Source organism: Rousettus aegyptiacus, unplaced genomic scaffold (genome assembly GCF_014176215.1).
Source record: "Rousettus aegyptiacus isolate mRouAeg1 unplaced genomic scaffold, mRouAeg1.p scaffold_m13_p_2, whole genome shotgun sequence".
NCBI lineage: Eukaryota > Metazoa > Chordata > Mammalia > Chiroptera > Pteropodidae > Rousettus > Rousettus aegyptiacus.
In genome coordinates, this window is record NW_023416295.1 from 120,939,657 (window position 1) to 120,960,655 (window position 20,999).

The following is a 20,999-nucleotide window of genomic DNA, read 5'->3' on the forward strand; positions in this document are numbered from 1 at the left end:
ACATATTCTTTAGAATGACATAATAAAAATCCTCAGGGTGAAATTAGCTCTGTTCCACTTCCCACCTGATTCCAAATTAAGAAACTGTTACTCTACAAACTAAAATTTACTTAGGACTTTTCTTCAGAGACAGAATAAATGAAGTCTTAATAGCATTCTGCTTAAGTGACACTCTGGATTAATTAATATTCAGTTCATTCTGTAAAACAGAGGTCATCAGACTTGTTAGCCAAATCCAGCCCATTGCCTGATATGGTAAATGAAGTCTGATTGCAACATAACCATATCCATTTGCTTACTTATTATCTAAGGCTGCTTTTGCACTAGAGTCGAGTAGGGACAGAGACCATACAGCTTACAAAGCTTAAAATATTTACTATCTGGCCCCTTAAAGAGAAAGTCTGTCAACCCCTGCTCTAAAACATACTGACCAGTCAACACACTATGAACACACACAGCTAACAGGCCCTCTCTAATACTCCTATACTTTTCTGCTCTGTATGCTACTAAGAGTCAACTGCAGAGTATTTGTGCCACTTACAATTTAATTATAGCACAATATATTAAATAAATGGATAAGTGAGAAAGGAGTTGTTGGAAAGGCTTAGAGGAAACAAAATTATCATAAATTAGGCTAAGGTATGCCAATTGTGTAAGTGTGTGAAAAACATTATAAATATCCAGAGTATTTTTCTTCTACATTAAAGAACTCAAAAGTAGAAATCAATGGATGTGGTTTGTGCAAATGAAGACGAATCAGAACTCAGTACGAAAAGATAAATCATATTAAAAGACTGGCAAGTGCAAGTACATTGGTATGCTTTAGATTAACATATTTAAAGCATGCTTTTATCATTTTATATAGTTCTCCACTTTTTCTTTTTTTAAATGTATCATGTGCCATACTCACAGACAAGTGTGAAACAGTCATGCTCATTTTAAATAAATAAAATATCGCTGATATTTCAGAAGTCCCCTAAATTCCCCCTCCCCAATCACAATCCCTTCTCTTCTCTCTCAGTATCCGGAGTATCCCAAATTGTATAAACCTCTATATTCAAGTATTTCTAGCAGAAATAAAAAAGTAAATATTGTTTAGCAATTGAACCATCATTTTCTCTGTTACATTATCCTTAATATTAATAAATTTTAGAGGTCTGATATCTAATATTTTTAATTTGGAATTTACAAGTAGTTTGTTTACTTAGTTTATAAGAGTGTTTTCAGTGGTAGAGTTCATCATAAAACTAATTTATTGATCACAGTAAGGCACAGTGAAAAATTAAGATTAAAAATAAATTCTAGTAGAGATACAGTAACTATCCTTTAGTAATAATGTTTCTACATTTATAGCCATTTCTGAGAGAGAAAACCTTACTAATTCAAACTAACATTGATAAGTAAAGATGAAGTTTATCTTAAATGGGTAAAAACTGAAATTATTAAATATGGTTTTCAAAACCATTAGATCACCTCCAAATGTATAGAAAAACTTGAACTAGTCTATCAAAGTGTTGAATTATTAAAGTTCTATACTTGTAGTAATTAACAAAAAGGGATTCCATTAAATAGGATGTCAATAGTATATATATATATATAAGCTAATTAGTCTAAAGTGCCTGAAAATATTTTAAATTATTATAGCTCTTTAATCTACTATATGATTAATTTGTACTTTGTGAAAACATTTTGCTTTCTTTACAGCTCAGACATTGCTGGGTTCCAAATTTACAAGGGGTTCCAAATTTACAAGGGGTTTTAGAATATCCATAATTTGTTACAAGGGGGAAAAACTTGACTATATAATGGAGTAATGAGTCACATCACCCTACGCCAGTGGTCAATTTTAGCATCACTATGGGTGGGTTAAACAGATGTTGTTACATATGTACATAAGATGTGGCAACATTACCTATGATGTATTCTGGTCCAAAGTGCTTAACTTGAATTCATCAAGGCTTTCTATAATTTTGCTTTGTAGGAAATATGGGGGATTGAGAAACAGGCTAAATGACACCACAACTAAAGAGATAAATCCAGAAGCTGAGATGTTCTGAGAAACAACTGTCCATGTCTTTTCAACAACTTTGCTAGATAAAAAAAGACTGAAGGGACATCATCAGATGAAATGTGTGATTCTAAACTGGGTCTAGTCTAGATATACCAGCTGTGAAACATTTTCTGAGGTCATAAATGCAAATATGGTCTGATTACTAAACACTGTTTTTCAGAAATGGAAAGATGAAGATCAATGATTAAAAGAAGTGGGTTAAAAAACTGTAAAATATGATTCCATACTCCCCAGGTATAAAAATGAATGTACAAACACAGAGAAAAAAATCTATATTTTTAACAGTGATGATCTTGGGGGAAGAATGTGATAATTTTATTTTTGCTTATAGTATTTTCTACAATGTACACAAACTTCTGTAATACTAAAGTTAGTTTTAAATATATATTCTATGGAAAACGATATGACTATTTTTTATATCAATAGATCCATTCAACATGGTCTATCACAGAAAATTTGAGATATTGACATGAATAGAAATCAAGGGAAACTGTGGTATACATAAAAAAAAGTATCAACTTACCCTATTAGATTATTAATAATGCTTTGATTCAATCAAGATCCATTTAGTATCTTCCATGTCATTTCACATATGAAATGCTATGCATTAAAAATTTGTCCTGACTTTTTCTTATTAGAGGTATAACAAGTTTTATAATAATTAGATAGCTCAGTATTAAAAGGTATTTTGCTAAATAAGCTCACAAAGCATAAAGGATTTTAGATATGTTTGCATAATAATCAGTCTTTTTCTTTTTCACCAGAGAGGGTCAAGCTTAATGGTTTTTAGGATCACCATTATATATGCAAATTGGATTCCTACAAAATAAGTAGCCATTTTAGAATGTACATATTCACATATGCTTGTCTTAAAAGTCAACAAATGTATAATTTTCACTAAGAGTATTCAATTTTTGTTGAATATGACAATGAACCAATTTCATATCACTTCTTTTAAAATTCATATTTAAGTTGTATTATCTGAGAGTTATTCAGATTTTAAATTTAAAGCTGATCTTTTAAAAGTTCAACTTTTTAAAAAACATGAAAATTACTTGGTATACTTGTTACTTATGTGTATCAGTAATTAGATCAGGAGGTTAAAATGTCTGAGTTTGAAACATACAATTTATTAGCTGTGCAACCTTAGGCAAGCTATCTAGCCTAGTTAAGCATCAGTTCTTTTCATCTATAAATTGGAAAAAACAGTATTTACTTCACAAAGTTTTGATGATTAGATGAGATTATGCCTGTTACATAATGGGAGCTCAGTATCCATGACAATGATGGTGACTCTCATATTTCCTGACAATGCTATATATCCCAATAATAATATTGACGATACTACTCCATATCTCCACGCAGATGCCCAAATAGGCATCTCAATTTTACTAGATAGAACTACTGCTCCCTGTCCTCTAATTTCAGTAAATGACACCATCGTTAACCAGGTTACTTGGGACCTGAACCTAGAAGTCATTTTTATCCTCCTTTTCATCCAGTATATCAAATTCCTATTAGCTCTATCTTCAACGTATTTTGAATCTAACCACTTCTCTTAGGTTTATCACTACCACGCCAGTTGACGCCAGCATCATCTCCACTCTGGACAACTGCAAAGGTTCTATGTATGGTTCAGTCTTCACTCTCTTCCTTTTCCCCCATCTCAGTCTATTTTCCACCCAGGTGCTAGAGTGAGTAAAATATAAACCAGGTGATGTTACTTCCTGCTGAGAACCCGTCAGTGGCTTCCCACCACACTTAGAATAAAATTTAAACCCCTTTCCCTGCTTAAAAGATGTTAAGTGCCTGAGCTTCTGCTTACCTTCTCTCCTGGCACTTTCCTCCTTAGTCCTTCAGCTGCAGCCATACTGGCCTCCTTTGCTATTCCTTAAGCATTCCGAGCTTACCAAACACACCTCTGCGCCTACACCTTTAGCCTTGCCAGTCCTTCCGTATGAGAGATTCCTTCCCTAGATAGCCATAAGCTCTCCAGCTCAATTCTCTGCTCAAATATCAGGCTTTTTTTTTTGACCATGCCGTCAAAAGCAGCACTCCTATAGCTCAGTTTTATTTTGATTCATAACACTGTCATTACTGTGTATGTGTGTGTAAATTTGTTTCTGATCAGACTGCTCGACTAGCACATAAACTCCATAAAAATGGGACTTTGTTTTGCTCATTGCTGGATCCCCATCATCGAGAATAGTACTGAGTACCCTGTAGGTATTAAAGAGATATTTTTCAATACATGGAGATTTCTACTCATGTTAAATATAGTTGGGTTTAGCCGAGTACTCCAACCACTACTTAAATAAGCCTTAAAAAAAAAAAAAAAAAAGAAAGAAAGAAAAAAGCAAGCAAAGTGGTCAAAGAGAATTAGTTTTATATTTCATACTTTGCAGAATCCTTACTAATCTAAGCCTGCAAACAAAGTCCATAAAAATCCTTTGTTTTTATTTGGGAAATCTATCATCAGTCTAGCAGAAAAAAAGAATCTTTTATTTCATCAGCGTTAGAAGAAAACAAATATTTTTTAAGAGTTTCTGTATTTAAAACAATTAAGAAATCAGTTATTTGACTGAAATACTTGTAACAAAGGAAAAGAGAAAAGTTTTCCCTGGTTTATTAAATGGTTCTGTATAAAGAAATTATGATATTATGGGATAAAACTGATTTTAGACTCAAGGAAAAAGTCAAATCAGAGTATTAATGAACTAAAAATTAATTCTCTCCCTTAGCAATTCCTTTGTAAAAGTTCCAAACCATGGCTCTAAAACAACGGTTAAATACATGAAACTTAAGTTTACCATAAAAATAATCTTGTTTTAACCTACTGTATATCTAAAGTATGACAGATACTATGAGCCATTGCAAATAATTTTCTAATATAAAATTGTTGAATTCAATCAATACAAAGCAATATATGAGTAAAGTTCCAGCAGATACCTCTCTGAACCTCTTTTACTTTACCTGTGCTTTTCTTATGACACATAACTTTTTTCTTTTATTTATAAATATTGGCATTTTGGGAGACAAAATTTTGTCTGTTTTATCTTTGCAGTTTCCTACAGTGTTAGCACAATGACTGGGATACTCAGTACACATTTTCTGAATGAAAAAATAAATGATGTAGAGCGTTAAAGGTGGGAAATAACAGCAGTAATCGCTTCATAAATGTAACAGTGGATATATACTTGTAGAGTTCTAAATGAGCCCCATTACAGCTTATCTATACCATACCTTATGAGAGGAAAGTATGGAGAGTTAGATAAAACTATAGAAGTGGTTCATGTGCACTCTATTTTGCTTCCTAGTATTTATCACAACTGTAATAATCAGTTGAATCATCATTTGCTCAACATCTGCCTTTTCCACTTTAAATTCTATAGGGTAAGAACTGTATAAAAACTGTCTAACATAGACCGGTGGAACAGAATCCAGAGTCCAGTAGTAAACTCATATTTATATGGACGAATAATTTTTGACAAAAAAGCTAAAAACATACAGTGGAGAAAGGAAAGCCTCTTCAATAAATGGTGCTGGAAAAATTGGAAGGCCACCTGCAAAAGAATGAAACTAGACTCTTGTCTATCAAAAATTAACTCAAAATGGATTAAGGGCCTGAATATAAGACCGGAATCAATAAAATGCATAGAAGAAAACAAAGGAAGTAGACTCAAGGACCTTGGACTTAAAAGAAGAGGATTTTATGAATTTGACCTCAGAGGCAAGTGAAGTAAAAGCAAAAAGAAATGAATGGGACTACATCAAACTAAAAAGCTTCTGCTCAGCAGAAGAAACTGCCAACAAGATGAAGAGACAACCATCAGAATGGGAAAATATATTTGCAAGCAAAGCCTCCGATAAGGGCCTAATATCCAAAACATACGAAGAACTCACACGATTCAATAACGACAAAAAACAAATAATCCAATCAAAAAATAGACAGAGGACCTGAGCAGACACTTCTCCCTACAGGACATACAATGGCCAACAAATATATGAAAAGATGCTCAACATCGCTATTAGGGAAATGCAAATCAAGATCACAATGAGATACCATCTCACACCTGTTAGAAGAGCTATAATTAATAGGACTAGGAATAACAGATGTTGGAGAGGATGTGGAGAAATAGGAAGCCTCATACAGTGCTGGTGGGACTGCAAATAGGTACAACCATTATGGAAAACAGTATGGAAGTTCCTCAAAAAACTAAGAATTTATCTACCATATGACCCAGCAATCCCTCTACTGGGTATTTACCCCAAAAGACTTGAAACCCCATATCCGAAAAGATATTTGCACAATGATGTTCATAGCAGCATTATTCACAACAGCCAGGACATGAAAGCAATAGCAGTGTCTTATGATAGATGATTAGCTAAAGAAGCTGTGGTACATATATACAATGGAATATTACTCAGCCATAAGAAGAGATGAAATACTGCCATTTGTGACAACATGGATGGACCTCGAGATAATCAATCTAAGCGAAAAAAGCCAGACAGGAAAAGTTGAAAATCACATATCACTTATATGTAGGCTATAAACCTAAAAGCAACAAATGAACAGGACAAACAAACAGAGACTCAGGGACATGGACAATGGACTAGTGGTTACCAGAGGGAAGGGAATGGGGGAGGAAGGGAGACGTAGATGAAGTAAAGAGAGTCAGACATAGGGGGGTAGAGAGAGGGTGAGGTGGGTAAAGGGGATCAAATATATGGTAGCTAAAGGAAACTGGACTTTGGGTGGTAATCACAGAACAGAATATATAGATGTCAAATTATAATGTATACCTGAAAATTATATAATTGTATTAACCAATGTTATGTTACCTCAATAAACTTAATAATAATAATAGTAAAAAGAGAGAACTGTCTATATCCTCAGCCATCTCATAATAGTAGGAGCCCAATAAATGTGTTTTGAATTAATGAATGCAGTTAGGACTGTGCCACTGGATAACCTGAGAAAGACTGGGTTCCCTTCCTAGCAGAGTTTACCAGGCACTCATAGCTCCACAGAACGTAATAGTTTCTTTTTTTCATTGGTTTTAGAACTCACTTTTTTCACATGCATCTCACAATTGATAGTGTCTTAGTGTCATGTTTAGTTTAATTTGCAATTTTCTTCCTGAATATTACATAAAATAATGTTGTTTTAATAAATGATGGTGTTTTAGAAATAGTGGCATATAGTTATTGCTAATTCCATTTTAATATGGAAAATACAAAAACTTCAAGTACTTACATCAATTAAGTCTGAAAGATCATGAATATAATACTTGAAAACTGAGGCATTAGTTGCTTCAAGGGTTAGGAGATATTCATTTCGTGCCTTTATCGATTTTAGTTTATTTTCCGAATACTTTGCTTGTCTCTGGTGAAGGAGAAGATCCAGGCATCGGGAAAAACAATAAAGTCATTTTTAACAAGACAGAGAAACATACATGCATTTTTATTAATCTAAACAATTTATTCTACATCTATAAATGACCTCTGAAATCCTTTGAGGAAAGTATATTTCAAATCTGATTTAAATAACAAACTAAAATTACCCTGCTATGGGGAATAACAATGTATTTGGGCTTCAGGCCCATTTGCAATGAAATCTCTTTGTTAATATTCAAGTTCTCTACATTGTGTATTGAATACTTGGCATTCACCACTAAATGATGTCCAGCTGTTATTACATGATTTTTATGTTTCTTAAACATTTCACAATCCCATGGGAGGAAATTCATGTCGTTTCACAATAATTTACAATCTGTGTCTATCAGCTATTGCATCATTGTTCTTAGGCTTGTCACCTCAAATGAGGATTATACAGTATCTCAAGTGAGGATAGAAAGGCTCTGCAATCTATTTTTACTTACCTTTTCTTTCATTTTTTCAATTTTCTTTACAGAGCTTCGCCGCTGATGTCTCTCTTCTAGTCTAATATGAAAGACTGGATCACCAGATCTTCCAATTTGCTTTTCTTCTTGTTTTTCAGCCTCTTTCAGCTTACTTTCTGCACTGATGCTCTCTGCATGATACATATGGTACGTTTTCATCACCTGTGAAAATGTGACCCAAATTGTTAAAAGATGTCTGTCTGTAACTTAGAGAGCGAATGGAAACCATTAAATGACATGTATGTTAAAAATATCACCTTCCAACTTTCAGATTGTTAGTAAAATAGATGAATTATGGATTATTGCTTCTACCTAAAGCAAACAGAAAAATGCAAATGCACCTGCCAGGAAGAGGCACTCAGGGGATAGGCCTTGATGAAAAAATGATTTACAGAGTCTTATGTATGCTTTCACTGTACTTGAACAGTTCCCTTAAGCTTAAAAGTGTTTCTCTAAAATCTCCTCTGCATTATTAATTGGCAGAATAAACCATTATTCATGGATAAATTTTAGCCTAACCTTGGATTTATAAAAAACTCTAAATAAAGTACAGCCCTTACTAAATTTTATTGCTTAAAACCTGCTTGTCAAAATACAAAACATATATAATGAGGTTCAAATACAATTTTAATAAAAGTTTTTCTGATCACAAAGTAATACTTTATGTTCAATGTAGAAAACATATAACAAAAAAAAATAAAAAGCAGAGATAGCCACTGTTAAGATGTACATTTTCCCTATGAAAATGTACACATACTTCATTTTAAAATGACATATATCATTTCTTTTTTAAAAATCTGGGATAGTCCTGTATTTACCTTTTTTAAGGTACTATGTCATTTTCTCATTTAATGTATCAGAATATTTTCTTATATCACTATTCTTTAAACCATAATCTTAAGAACTATATAGTGTTTCCTTATATGGCTGTGCCATACTTATCTAATTTTCCTATTGTTGAACATTTTAGAGTATTTCTATGTTTTGCTTTATAAAATAAAGCTGTGCTAAAAATCTTTGATGTACATCCTATTTTATTTCTTTTAGAAATGATAAACATAAACATTTTAATAAATTTAGGAATATGTAGAACATAAAGTTTTGGTTGCAATGTATCCTTTCCATGTTTATTGTAAGCTTATGTAATAAATTCTTAATTATTAAAAATTTTTGGTTATATTATTGTTACAGAAATGTTTGTTCACAAAATTGTGTCATATTTCCTAGGATACATTTCCAGAAGTAGAATTGCAGTCAGAGAATATGCACACTTTTGAGGCATTTGAAACATACTGCCAATTTAACACTAGGCTAACCCGAAAAAAACCTCATCTATATAGTTATCTCTCAAAGCACTTTAGATAATGTAGATGCTTAATATTTTCTCGAAGTAAAAAATGGATTATTTGTTCTTATAATAAAATCTGTTATATCTGTATATAATCTCTGTATTCTTAGATACAGAAGAATAACAGTCACAGATTTTCAGAGATTTTACCTAAAAATCAAAGTTTTCCAGTATAATTTCAGTGTTTTCATATGCAGAGTCGGACATCTGGGCCAATTTTGAAACCCGTTCATTTTGGACACAATTATACTTCATAAAAAAAGCAACATGTGTAAGGTATAATGATTCCAATGCCAATGGATCGAGAAACACATCAGAATTTAGCACCCAAGTAATCACTCATAGCGCTTTCTCATAGATTATGTCAAATTCTTACCCACAGAAGATGAGTTTTATTTCATTTGTAAATAACTATAAGTTATTGAGCCAATTTTATAACTAAGGTATAGTTGTTAAGAAGTTGAGACTAATTTAATGTTTTGAAGTAAGGAACTTTATTTTTCTCACTTCAAAATATGAGTTATAAAATAGTTCGGGTACTCGAAGCACCACTGGAATAAATATATTTACTTAGGTTGAACCATACGAAATTGCTGTTTTTGTAGGTTATATAAAGAGAGAAAATCAGCACTTTCTCATGGTTCAACTGAATACACTGTCTCAATTTGACTATTTTAAAGAGTAAAATATGGGTTTAATGAAGAGCCTTTACTTATTTTCATAAAATCTGATGATGTCTTTCCTTAAAAATGTAAGCTAGCAAATTATGTGAAAGGCACTGATGAACAAGAACAAAGTAAGGACTAAACTACAAATTTGTGGCAGCTTTTTCTGAGCTGCATGTAACTGCAATGTTCTCTGTTTTTAGTAATTATCAAACCTGTGGAGGAGGGGAAGCTTGGGTGGCTACTCCAGTTTAAAAGAAAAATAAAATAGCATTAGGAAGCAGCTGGGCAGCTGGGGAATGAAAAGGGAGTCACTCTGCAGCTGGGCAAACAACGAGGTCAATGAATCTACTACACACCTTGCATTTCTAGGCTCGGCTGTTTATATTCCCTGCCCCACGCAAACCCACATACCATTTGGTTCCTGGTTCTGGTTACATTTTTAAATAAGAGGGTGAAAAAAAACCAACCCCTCTCTCTCATCACACACACACACACACACACACACTCTCTCTCTCTCTCTCCCCCTCTTCCCCCCCCTCTCCCCCCGCCCCCCATCACAGCTGGATGAAAAGGCATCCCAGACAGCCATGGGTACCTGAGAAATCTTTTTAAAAAATACATCACAAAGAAAAGAACTGATCTCTTGACTCTTGTTTTACTTAGATGCTGAAGACTGGTGTAAGCAGGTAATTTGCACAAACTAAGGCTTACGAACTAAAGATATCAAGCTGGCTGCCAGCATGGCATTTCTTATTAACTAGCCTGGGTTAAAAAGAAAGCATCTGAGTCTGACTTAATGCTAGCAAGAAAACGGTGTAAATATCTCATCTTTATGCAATTCAGCACAATAGCTGAGGATTCTTTCACCAATTCAATGGCAATATCCAGAAAGAAAATTTCTTTGTTCAGTTTTCCAATATGACTTAGGGTTTCCACTGTTTTCTAAAATGTTAACAGTTACAATGAATTAGTTTTAAAAGTTGGGTAGAGAAACACTAAAAGCTTTTTTGAGAACTCTAATTGCAGATAACGAATGCAAGAACAAACTGCATTATTTAAAAGGTAAGCTGTTGACAGAAGTTAAATGTGTTTTGTATTTAAAATAAAATAACAGACAGTTCTCTGTTTTTTTTTTTCAGAGAAAAAGAAAGCTTTTATTTTTTAAAGGTGCATTTTGAATACATACTGCAAAGAAAACAACACCTTCCCCATCAGCTTAATGCAAACACCATCCTTTGCATACCAAATGACAAGATAGCACACATCCATTTAAATGTACTTCAATAGCATATTTTCCTATTTGAATTCTTCTCTAATGAAACCTCACGCATAATTCTCCACTGAACATACTCAATTTATCTTTCTGCTCCATATTCCTTAATTATAGGAAGAATATAGTCAAGGTGGTGACCACACCATACACTGTTTTGTGATACTGCAAAATACCATAAAAACTTTTGCACAGATACTGTTAATGTTTTCTTACTGACAGACCCATATAATGTGTATGACACTGCTCTTGTACTTTCAATCAAAATAATTAAAATATCTATGGTAAGTTTCAATATTCAGTGTCATTACATATCCGAAAACTGTCCAAATGTTGGAGAAGATCAGTGGATTAAAGCTATAAATTCTACTTTTTGACTTCTGGTTCATAACTTAAGAAGACATGGTTCCAGGAATGGATCTACGAGATGTGGGGAAGTTATTTAACACTTCTGCTTACCTTACAAGGTTGTTGTGGGCACCCAATGTGTGTCCCTGTGTATGTGTGTATAACTCAAAACTGTACCAAGTACTTACTATATATGCATGTATGTGTGTGTATATATAGAGAGCTAAGCGAGAATTATATAATGCTTACTAAGTGCCTGTACCATGGGTTGTCTTGTAAATACAGCTAGGGCACCAACAGTATCTTAGGTGCCTTCAGGTCCTTACTGTTGCCTAATACATAGTGGGAATATAACAGGATTCTGGCTCGTCCAGGGGCCCACATAGCTTCAGTGCCTCCCTTCTAGGTTATGGCTGCTGCTCTGCCAAGTCGTGTCTCTGGAGGCTTATTTGAGACAGGGGCAGCAACAACCTTTAAGGGACCAGTCATAACACTACATGCTGGGATCTTTACACCTGCAATCTCAAGCCTTCTTGTTCTTTACTATACTGAGCTAGCCTTGGTGAGGACGATAGCCAGCCTGAATTTGAGTTCTGGCACTACTACTTAACAGCTGGGCAACTTTATTAATTTCCCTGAGCCCCAGTTCCTCTTAGGTAAAACTAAGGTTAGATGACAGAATGCATGGAAGCACATCACAGGGTGGGCAGCTGGCATTCTTGACAGTGTCTAAGGTATAATATAGAAGTAAGCATTCGGGCTCTGGGGCTAGGCTAGCTGGCTTCATATTCAGGCTCTAAGCAAAGAGGCAGAGGCCACTGTCTCCCAAAGGCAAAGCAGCTGGGAGAACTAAGGTACAACAAAGGCAGACCAAATGGAGGCCTTTCCCACTATTTCACATTGCAACCTGGGCTAGCAAAAACCTCTTAAAAACTAATATATACCCTTGAGGAATGCTTAGGAGTTGACTGCATAGATACCTATATGTTCATAAAACATAAAACCTGAATTCCCATTTTGAAAAGACTCATCTAACTTATTTGGAATGTACATCGCATAATTAGCACCCTTTCGATGTATGCTGGCAGTTACTGTAAAATTAAATGGACATTAGCCCAGGTTTCAGGGAGCAATGTATATTGATGAATATGCATTTATTCATACACCCAACAGCTACTGAGTATCCATAAGCCAGACACTGTGTTAGAGATGAGATCCCTACCCCATGGAAAGACACAGAGGCAAGCCTACTCTTACTGGAAGACAAACAGGAGGTGGGAAGGGGCAGTCATTCACTTCAGAGTAGGCTGAACAGAAGACAGGTGGAGGAGGATTCCTCAGCTTCTTTTTAATCAGCTTATACTGAAGTCTGAGAGCCCCTGTGAGGAGAGAAGTGTGTGTGTGTGTGGCGGGGGGGGGGGGGGCGGCTGTGTTTATATAAATAATGTAAAGACAAGAGGAGCTAACCCTCAACATTAATGTTACTCTGCCAAAACCCACAATGGATCTCTCAGTCCCCACCCCCATCCCCTTCCTCCCACTGCAGACCTGTTAGTAACACATATCTTTTTTATTCTCATTTGCAACATCAGAACTGGAGAAGTTGCCGATCCCTGCCTGAGATTGAGCAGTCATCAGCAGGACGGTCACGATGATGAACTTTCATAACCCACCTCCTTTCCTTAGGTGCACATGGCTCTCCATAAGTCAATGAGAACAGAATTTACAAAACAATTATTTGCAAATTAACATTCAGAGGAAAATTCACTGTGAGACTCACAGAGCAGATTGCTTGGATTCAAATCTCACCTCTGCACTTACTCGCTGTGTGACCTTCTGCAGTAACTTGACCTTCCTTTGCCTCAATTTCCTCACTGTAACATCAGCAAACATTATTACTTACTGCATAGTGGAAAGAGTAAATGTGCCAATATATGTAAAGAACATAGAAAAAAGAGCTTGATATATAATAAGTGCATAGTAAATGTTGGCTACTAATACTTGGAAAAAGTGCCATAAAATGATTCATTTTAATAATGGGAAATGATGTCTCCATGACTGGAAAGATCATCACGTAACAGTGGTAAAAGGAAATTAGCAATATTTCCATGTATGTGTATGTTAAGAATTTTAGCGAAGCTCTTCAGAATGAGCACATAGATCAGGATGAACAAACAAATAGCATGATATACTATACTGTCTTTACAACTAGTTTATCAAGGGACACTTGAGGAATATTGTGACTTCACTGAAATGAAATCAGTATAACAGTTTGAATTTATCATCAAATTATATTTATAATCCAAACAATTGCCTTAAACAAAAGGCATTGTCTGGGATTCTGGACCCTGCTGGCTAGGGACTGCCAACCAACCAAATGACAGGGCAACAGAGATGCAGAGAATAAAGAAAACAAAGGGAAAAACAGAGAATACATATGTAAAAGGAGGAAATATGGCTAATAAAAATAAAAAAAAAAAAACAGTTATATTCTGTTTAGTGTAGTGTTAAAAATTTTGTTTCAGGATTAATTGTACAAAGCAGCATTTTAATGGAATGAAAAGAACTCAGGTCTATGAAATCCAGTAAAACTGAATTTTGGTCCCAGCTTTGCTGCAAAATAGCTTTGTAACCTCAGTCTTTCTGACTTTCAGCATGAACCTCACCTATTAGTGGTAACATAAAATCATGAGGTCTCCCTCCCTACGGACAAAAATGAAGGTGACAATAAAATCCAACCATATACCTCAAACACCTTAAACAGTGTGGAATGAAGGGACAAGTACAAACTAGAGGCCTGATCATAGGAGAAAGTGATCATGTAAGCAGAAGACTTCTTTCCAAGATTATTTTAAGATATTCCTCCTAAAGATGATGAAGCTACGAGGAAATAAGGTAAGATGGCATTTAGCTTACTATGTGAAAATAGAATACAGAGTATCATTCCTGTTTTTGTTCTCTGTGTGTGTGAGAGAGATTCACTGTTTTCTTCTCCATCCTCAAGAGCCAGTGTTAGTGGAAGGAGCATTCCTGCCCTAGATATATAAGAGTGTGAGCCCTCAATCTGCTGCCATTGACCCAACTGTATGACCTTTCAACAAGGCTTCATTCAACTCCGCTGGCCCTGAAAAGGAGGTGAATGGACCATGTGATTTCTCAGGCCTTTCCTACCTCTGAACTTCTGCGTCTATGATTTCAGATATTAATCCAGCAATAACTAAATACTCTAAGAATTTATTATTTGGGGAAAAAGTATACATATAATATACTTCTTAGGGGCTAACAGGGTTGATTTTTTTTTCCAGTGTCAGAGTAAATGGCAGATAAATTTTAACCAAAAGGAAAAACCAGTGTAACAACAAATTATACTAATTAACTCCCTCTTCTGTTCACTCAAGGCAGCAAGTAGTACACCATGCTATGCTGGGGATATAAAGTTCATCCAAGAATTCTCCATGGGCTCTGAGGCCATAACTCATCTGTTTTGCGGCACAGAAAACATCTAGAAACAGTGCCTGGATAGTATGCCTAACACGCTATTATACTGATGAACCTTAAACCAGCCTATCTATCACTCTAGTGATTTTAATTAGCCCCCAAACTGATCACTGATCAATTGTTAAGTGCTCATTAAGTAGAAAAACCCAGGAAATACAGGGTTGACACACTGAAGGATTTGCTACAAGCTTTTATTTTTGACTGCTATATTTATTTAAAACCAGACATTAGTCATCATTTTCAAAATGACAAGCTGAACAAAAATTTGTAAAGAGCAATATAAATTGCAATTAGTTTCACAAGATGTTAGTTTAATAAAATTACTTAATGAAAAATGACTAATTTATCCTAAAGAGGACAAACTATTTTGCCTTATTAAATAGAAAAGGTTTCTATTTGTAACCAGAGTAACCTGTATTTATTAACCTTGATCTTTGCTAGCTCAATTTCCAGTGGTTACTAGAGACAGTTTCTGATTGAATCGCTGAGACATAGACCGGGGTTAATGGTTTTACCTCGCTAATGAACACCTGACAAATATTCATATTCAAAAAAATTTCTTGAGCTCCCTACTATGTATCGCAAGTAAATCTTGTCCTATTTTATTCTTTCACATTCTATTACTAGAAATCCAATTACATTTTATTCCTTACTGATTTATACTAGTTCATTAGTTTATAAGGGTAATTTTTCATGAGAGTAATTAACAATCTGGTATAATATCTGCCCACTTTACAATTATCAGAGATTTCTAACATGGAATAAATGTCATTTTATCCAGGAAATTCTAATTTTGCAAAAGATAGTTTCCTCTCTTGTTTCTCAAGTACTTCATTTGTAGTGGTGTCAAGAGAGAGTGGTCAGGGCAGAGGCTTTTCACAAAGTCCAGCTTAATATTCCATTTTCCCATCGATTTGCTAATACTCTGGCAACACCACAGTGCATGGACTTCCCTGCGCAGGCGATGAGCTTTCCACGCATCTGTGCTTTTCCTCACACACTCTCTTTTTGGAACGCCCTTCCCACTCTTCCTCTGTCATTAACTTCAGCTGTCAGCTCCTTCAGGGAACCCCCTGTCCCGAGTGGCTCTGTGGTGACCTCTGGTCCAGCACCCCACACCATACATAGAAATATCTCCCTAGTGTAGCTCATTGATGACAGGGCTGTGTCTGTTATCAGTGCATTTCCAGGACCTATATACTTTGTTGAAAGGCTCCTCCCAGCTATTCAGTATGTATTAGTCGGATGCAAGAGGGATGACCCTATAACAAGTTTAGAGTGGAAGCAACAATGCTTTCAGTGCTTTCCATTTATTGGACAAAGTAACAGAAAACAAATTCTGAGATTTGAGACAAATGCTAAATAACTGTATGACATGAATGCTAGAACCTTACATATCAACACATCTCTCCACATACTTGCTGGCGGCCACACTCCAAAGGAGAGAACTGTCTTAAAAGGTAGCCCATTCCATTTCTGAGCAGCTCTACTGGTTGAAATCAGGAATCTGACTGCCTGGGTCATAGTCAAATCTTTGTTTTCCTTTTTAGTATGTTGCACAGTTTTCTCACCTTTAACTGGGAATGACAATAGCCATAAAACTGTTGTGGGGATAAAATGAATTAATACATGTCAATGCTAACTGGCATCCAGTGAATGCTACCTGAAAGCTATTACAATGTAATAAAACATCTTACCCTTCTATCATAACTTTTAAGCCCACAATAAGCCGTAGCCCTGCCAGCGCTCACTTGCTTATTCTCATACACCTGAGAGGCTGAGAGCAGAGGGACGGTCTTTGTTTTACGGATCAAAGAAACGAAGCTGCAGAGAGACTTAATCTTTACCCAACAAGTCAACAGAGAAAGTGAGAAAGAAGGTCATGCAGAAAGTCCTTATTTCAAAAAGGGTGTTCATAGAAGTCTCCAGAGGCACTGAAATACAAGTTTAATCTACTGGAAAAAAAAAAAAAAAAAAAAGAACAGAGTTGGCACATGGAATATATATTAACCAGGCCACACTGAATACAGTGGCAGGAGAACTGGCAGACTTTTAAGTAGCTGGCAATGCTGAGGGAAAAGCACATGTATAATGAAAGGCCAACAAATTTACTAGAATTTCAAAGTCACCTGCAATTTTCAATATTTAATTATTTTTAGGAAAATGTTTCTCATGTCTTCAACATTACATGTGTATTAGACATTTGAGTTATAAGGTTTAGTATATGAAATATTTAATCTTAGGACACAAGACACTTGAAATCTTAATATGTGAAAAGCTCTATAACCCTTAAAATTGCAGCATCAACTAAAATGGAAAGACAGATGTGGAATCCTTTTCTTTCAATGAAAAATAGTTTGGAATTTGAAACATATATCCTATGCCTTATATCCGATACTGGAGGAGGAGGAAAAGGAAGAAGAGGAAGAAGAACAAGAAGAGAAAAAGTGAGAAGAGAGGCCTTTGCTAAGTTGTGCAAGAAAACTTTGAGTTTTCAAACTGCTTTGGAGTAGAATATTTTTTTTGATACACTCCTGAAATCTTTCAAGTCCTGATTTTCTCTTTCTCTCTAGAGATGGCTCCAGAGAAAATCTCTATGAATATGCCTGTGTTCCTCCTAATTGCATGCCTTGGTTCACATTACTCCTTTTCCCTCGACCTCCTTCTCCATTGCCTCTCGATCTATTACTGATATCCTGTACATTTCCTCTTTTAACTCTTCTCAATCTTCAATGTGGACCTCTCTTTGGATCTCCAAAGCCCTCTTCTGCCTGAACTTCTCTTTTGGTACATAATGGTCTGCCTTATGTTATAATCATCAATAAAAAGGAAGTACAGATTGTGAGCTAAGCTCATTGATAATGCCTGGTCTGAGACTTCCTAGCTGTGTGGCCTTCGGCAAGGTGTTCAACTTTTCTGTGCTTCACCTACCCCATAGGAGTGCTGGGAGAATTTAAAGAGCTAATTACGTAAAGTGCTCAGAATAGTACCTGACAAAGGTCAGCTGTTACACATACATACATACATACATACATACATCCATACATACATATATACATACATACATACATATTCATTCTCTATATATTTGGGATTGATGAATGGTGGTAAACAAAGCTAAGTACTTTAATTACTTGATTTAACAAATTCTGTTTAAGATGTCTGTTATTAATGCATTCCAATAATTTAAAAGTCCTAATACTGTATTTCAGAATGTAATGGTTTGGATGATATATTCTTTGAGATAGATTCTTGATATGAAACATTCCTTAGAAACATTTTGTTTTTACTAAGCTGTACTTTCTAATACCTTTTTTTAATTTCTAGACCAAATAATTTTTTTTCAATTCATATTGCTTACTTCTTTTAAAAGATAAGTCTTATCTGTAGTTCATAAGCACCAATCAAATCTCAAATCTCACTGAGAAAATGAAAATTCGAAGCAGGACCTAGGGAGCACTTGGCTTCATTAATTAGCAGGGTGTCCTAAAGGAACATATAATGTTCTTATCAAACAGTTGTCCTCACAGATCCTTGCAATGTAAATTTTATTAATCCCAATCATTTTGGCAGGAAAATAAAGGCAGTTAAATTAGCTAACCCAGTCTCCAGTCAGCCTGTGTCAACACCAAGATGAGAATTCAGAAGTTGGCCAGGAGTCATATGATCCCAACACCTCTCTTTCTTTCCATCTAAGTGTCTAGCAATAAAGCTAGAGGAAGGATATATGGAAACACTTCATCAGCCCAAGATCTCTAAATAGACTGCTTTTTAAAGAAGTTTTCCAGGTGGCATCACAGAGAATGTGATATTCCAAAGAGGTTTTCAATTTGGGAGCTTTTTACATATCCTTTACTCCTTATTTCTCTTTGTTCAGTGTTTTGTTCTAAGACCCAGACCTCTTTGTAGTCCATCTCAAAGGAACGAATTTTCATTTTCACTACAGAATATATATTTCAAATCTTAAAATGCCCTTGAGCTAAAATAAATACTTAACCAAAAAATGAAAATAAAAAACCTCTTTGAGGCTCAGAGAAAAATCTTCCGATATGAGGTGGCAAATATCTTGGGCTCTTTCACAATGACTTTTCGACCTTGCCTTGGGCATGTTTCTGCGTTATAGAAGAATGCATTAGCTCCTGGCTCTTGGGAGGCTCACAAAGCAGTCCTGTGAGGCGGAGTTCTCAAGGAAGGGCCTGAAATAATAAACAGTGTCTTCCATCCCCTCTAAAAAATAATTAGCTTTTTATTTTAACATTTTAAAGAGATATGAGGTTCGAAGCTATATAAAGGCCAGAGAGAAAATCTCTGTGCATTCAAATAACTCCTATACAAGATGCTCAGCAGCCTCTGGCTTTACTTTAGGACAGCTTCCATTCTCTGTGTATTGAAATTTATGGAGCTAGAACTCAGAAAGAAAAAATCAAAACAAAACAAAGGAGAACGGAGTATCCAGTAAAGGAATCTTAGCAGTGATCATTGTGTATAAACACACAGCTAAGCAGGTGGTGTTGACACATATAACGATAAAGCTAAATGAAGGGTTATGTTTTAAAAAGGCACCCCAAAGGAACATATTCTATTATGAAAGCTGAATGCGCAAAACCATTTGGGTTTGCCCGTTTTGTGACTCATAGCAACAGTCTGAAAAGCTCAATCAAGTTTTTACAAGTATCAGAGCATGCAGTGTGAGAGTTCCACCTATGAGTTTGATCAACTGGATCTGGTTCTACCCTTCCGCCCTCCATCTGCTCCGTACATCCTTCCCTAAAGCGGCTAACCAGGGGGGAAAAGATAGGCCTCAGGGAATGGGTTTAGATGTTGGAGCGTTCCTGTCTGTGTGATCCTGAGCTAATTATTCTGAGTCCCAGCTCCCATTTGTAACACTGGGATTAGGAATACCTGCCTCATAGGGCTGCTGTGAGAAATGAATGAGAATAATATGCTTGCCTCACAGTAAAGATTGGATAAATCTTCATTTTCTCAGTTCTTTCCTCTTAATTTAATGGAACTTGAGGAGAGATTACCTCTTGACTCTGGCTAGCCATAGGTGTCACTGATGTATTGAGAGTGTGATTATTAATTACACATAATTAGCAATCAATTTCATGTGGATTTATCATGACGTCTGTGTTAATCTCTATTAGAATTTGCTAAGGATGGTAAGTAAGCTTCTTGCTTTTTTTAAAATGCAGAGTTTAATGCTGCAAAGCCTAGGCAAAATAAAGAAATATGAATATAAGATATAATTGTTTTTCTCCTGAAATCCACCATAATCTTTTGAGTTTTTGGTACTATGGGACAGCCTTCACATTTTATACCACTGTTTTATGATAAGCCCTTTACCAGGCTGATGAGGCTAATTTTGATTTAAATGTTCCCTCTAACCTTTGGTGCCACCATTTTTCTGTTTTTGCCTTTCCACTCCCCCACTAACCCAATCACAGCCCTGTTCACATTTACCACTGATGTGGTTTTCTTAGAAGTTACTTTCCTTTTTCTTATTGTATAAAAGTAATATATATACCCATTATAAGAAAAAATTATGTATAGTTAAAAAGCACCTGTAATTACTCTTAATGTCACCTTGATCTCCACATTTACTCTGCGAGGCAGACAAGAAGCTATTACCATTCCCACTCCACTGATGATGACAAGAATGACACTAACTACTAACATTTATTAAGAATTTACAACGTGCCAGGCACTGTTCTGCATGCTTTACCTGTATTTTTCGGTTTTGTTATTCTTCTTAGCACTTACGCCATATTATTCATTTATTTGTTTACTGTTTGTTTCTCCTCACTAGAATATAAATGCCTTGAGAGGAAGTATATGATCTGTTTTTATTTGCAGCTATATCCCCAGTACATCCAGAAGTGCCTGGCACAGG

At 35.3% G+C, this 20,999-nt stretch overlaps 1 protein-coding gene across 2 annotated transcripts in view; it reads right to left on the reverse strand.

Moving 5' to 3' along the window:
* Positions 1 to 20,999, reverse strand: part of SRGAP1 (SLIT-ROBO Rho GTPase activating protein 1) — a 228,488-nt gene that overhangs the window by 73,594 nt on the left and 133,895 nt on the right. For both annotated transcript variants that reach the window (XM_016139894.2, XM_016139893.2), the window contains exons 5-6: positions 7,954 to 8,136; positions 7,329 to 7,457 (exon numbers count right to left, since the gene is read on the reverse strand). In XM_016139894.2, coding sequence (XP_015995380.2) covers positions 7,329 to 7,457; positions 7,954 to 8,136 — 312 coding nt within the window. The remainder of the gene's footprint in view (positions 1 to 7,328; positions 7,458 to 7,953; positions 8,137 to 20,999) is intronic.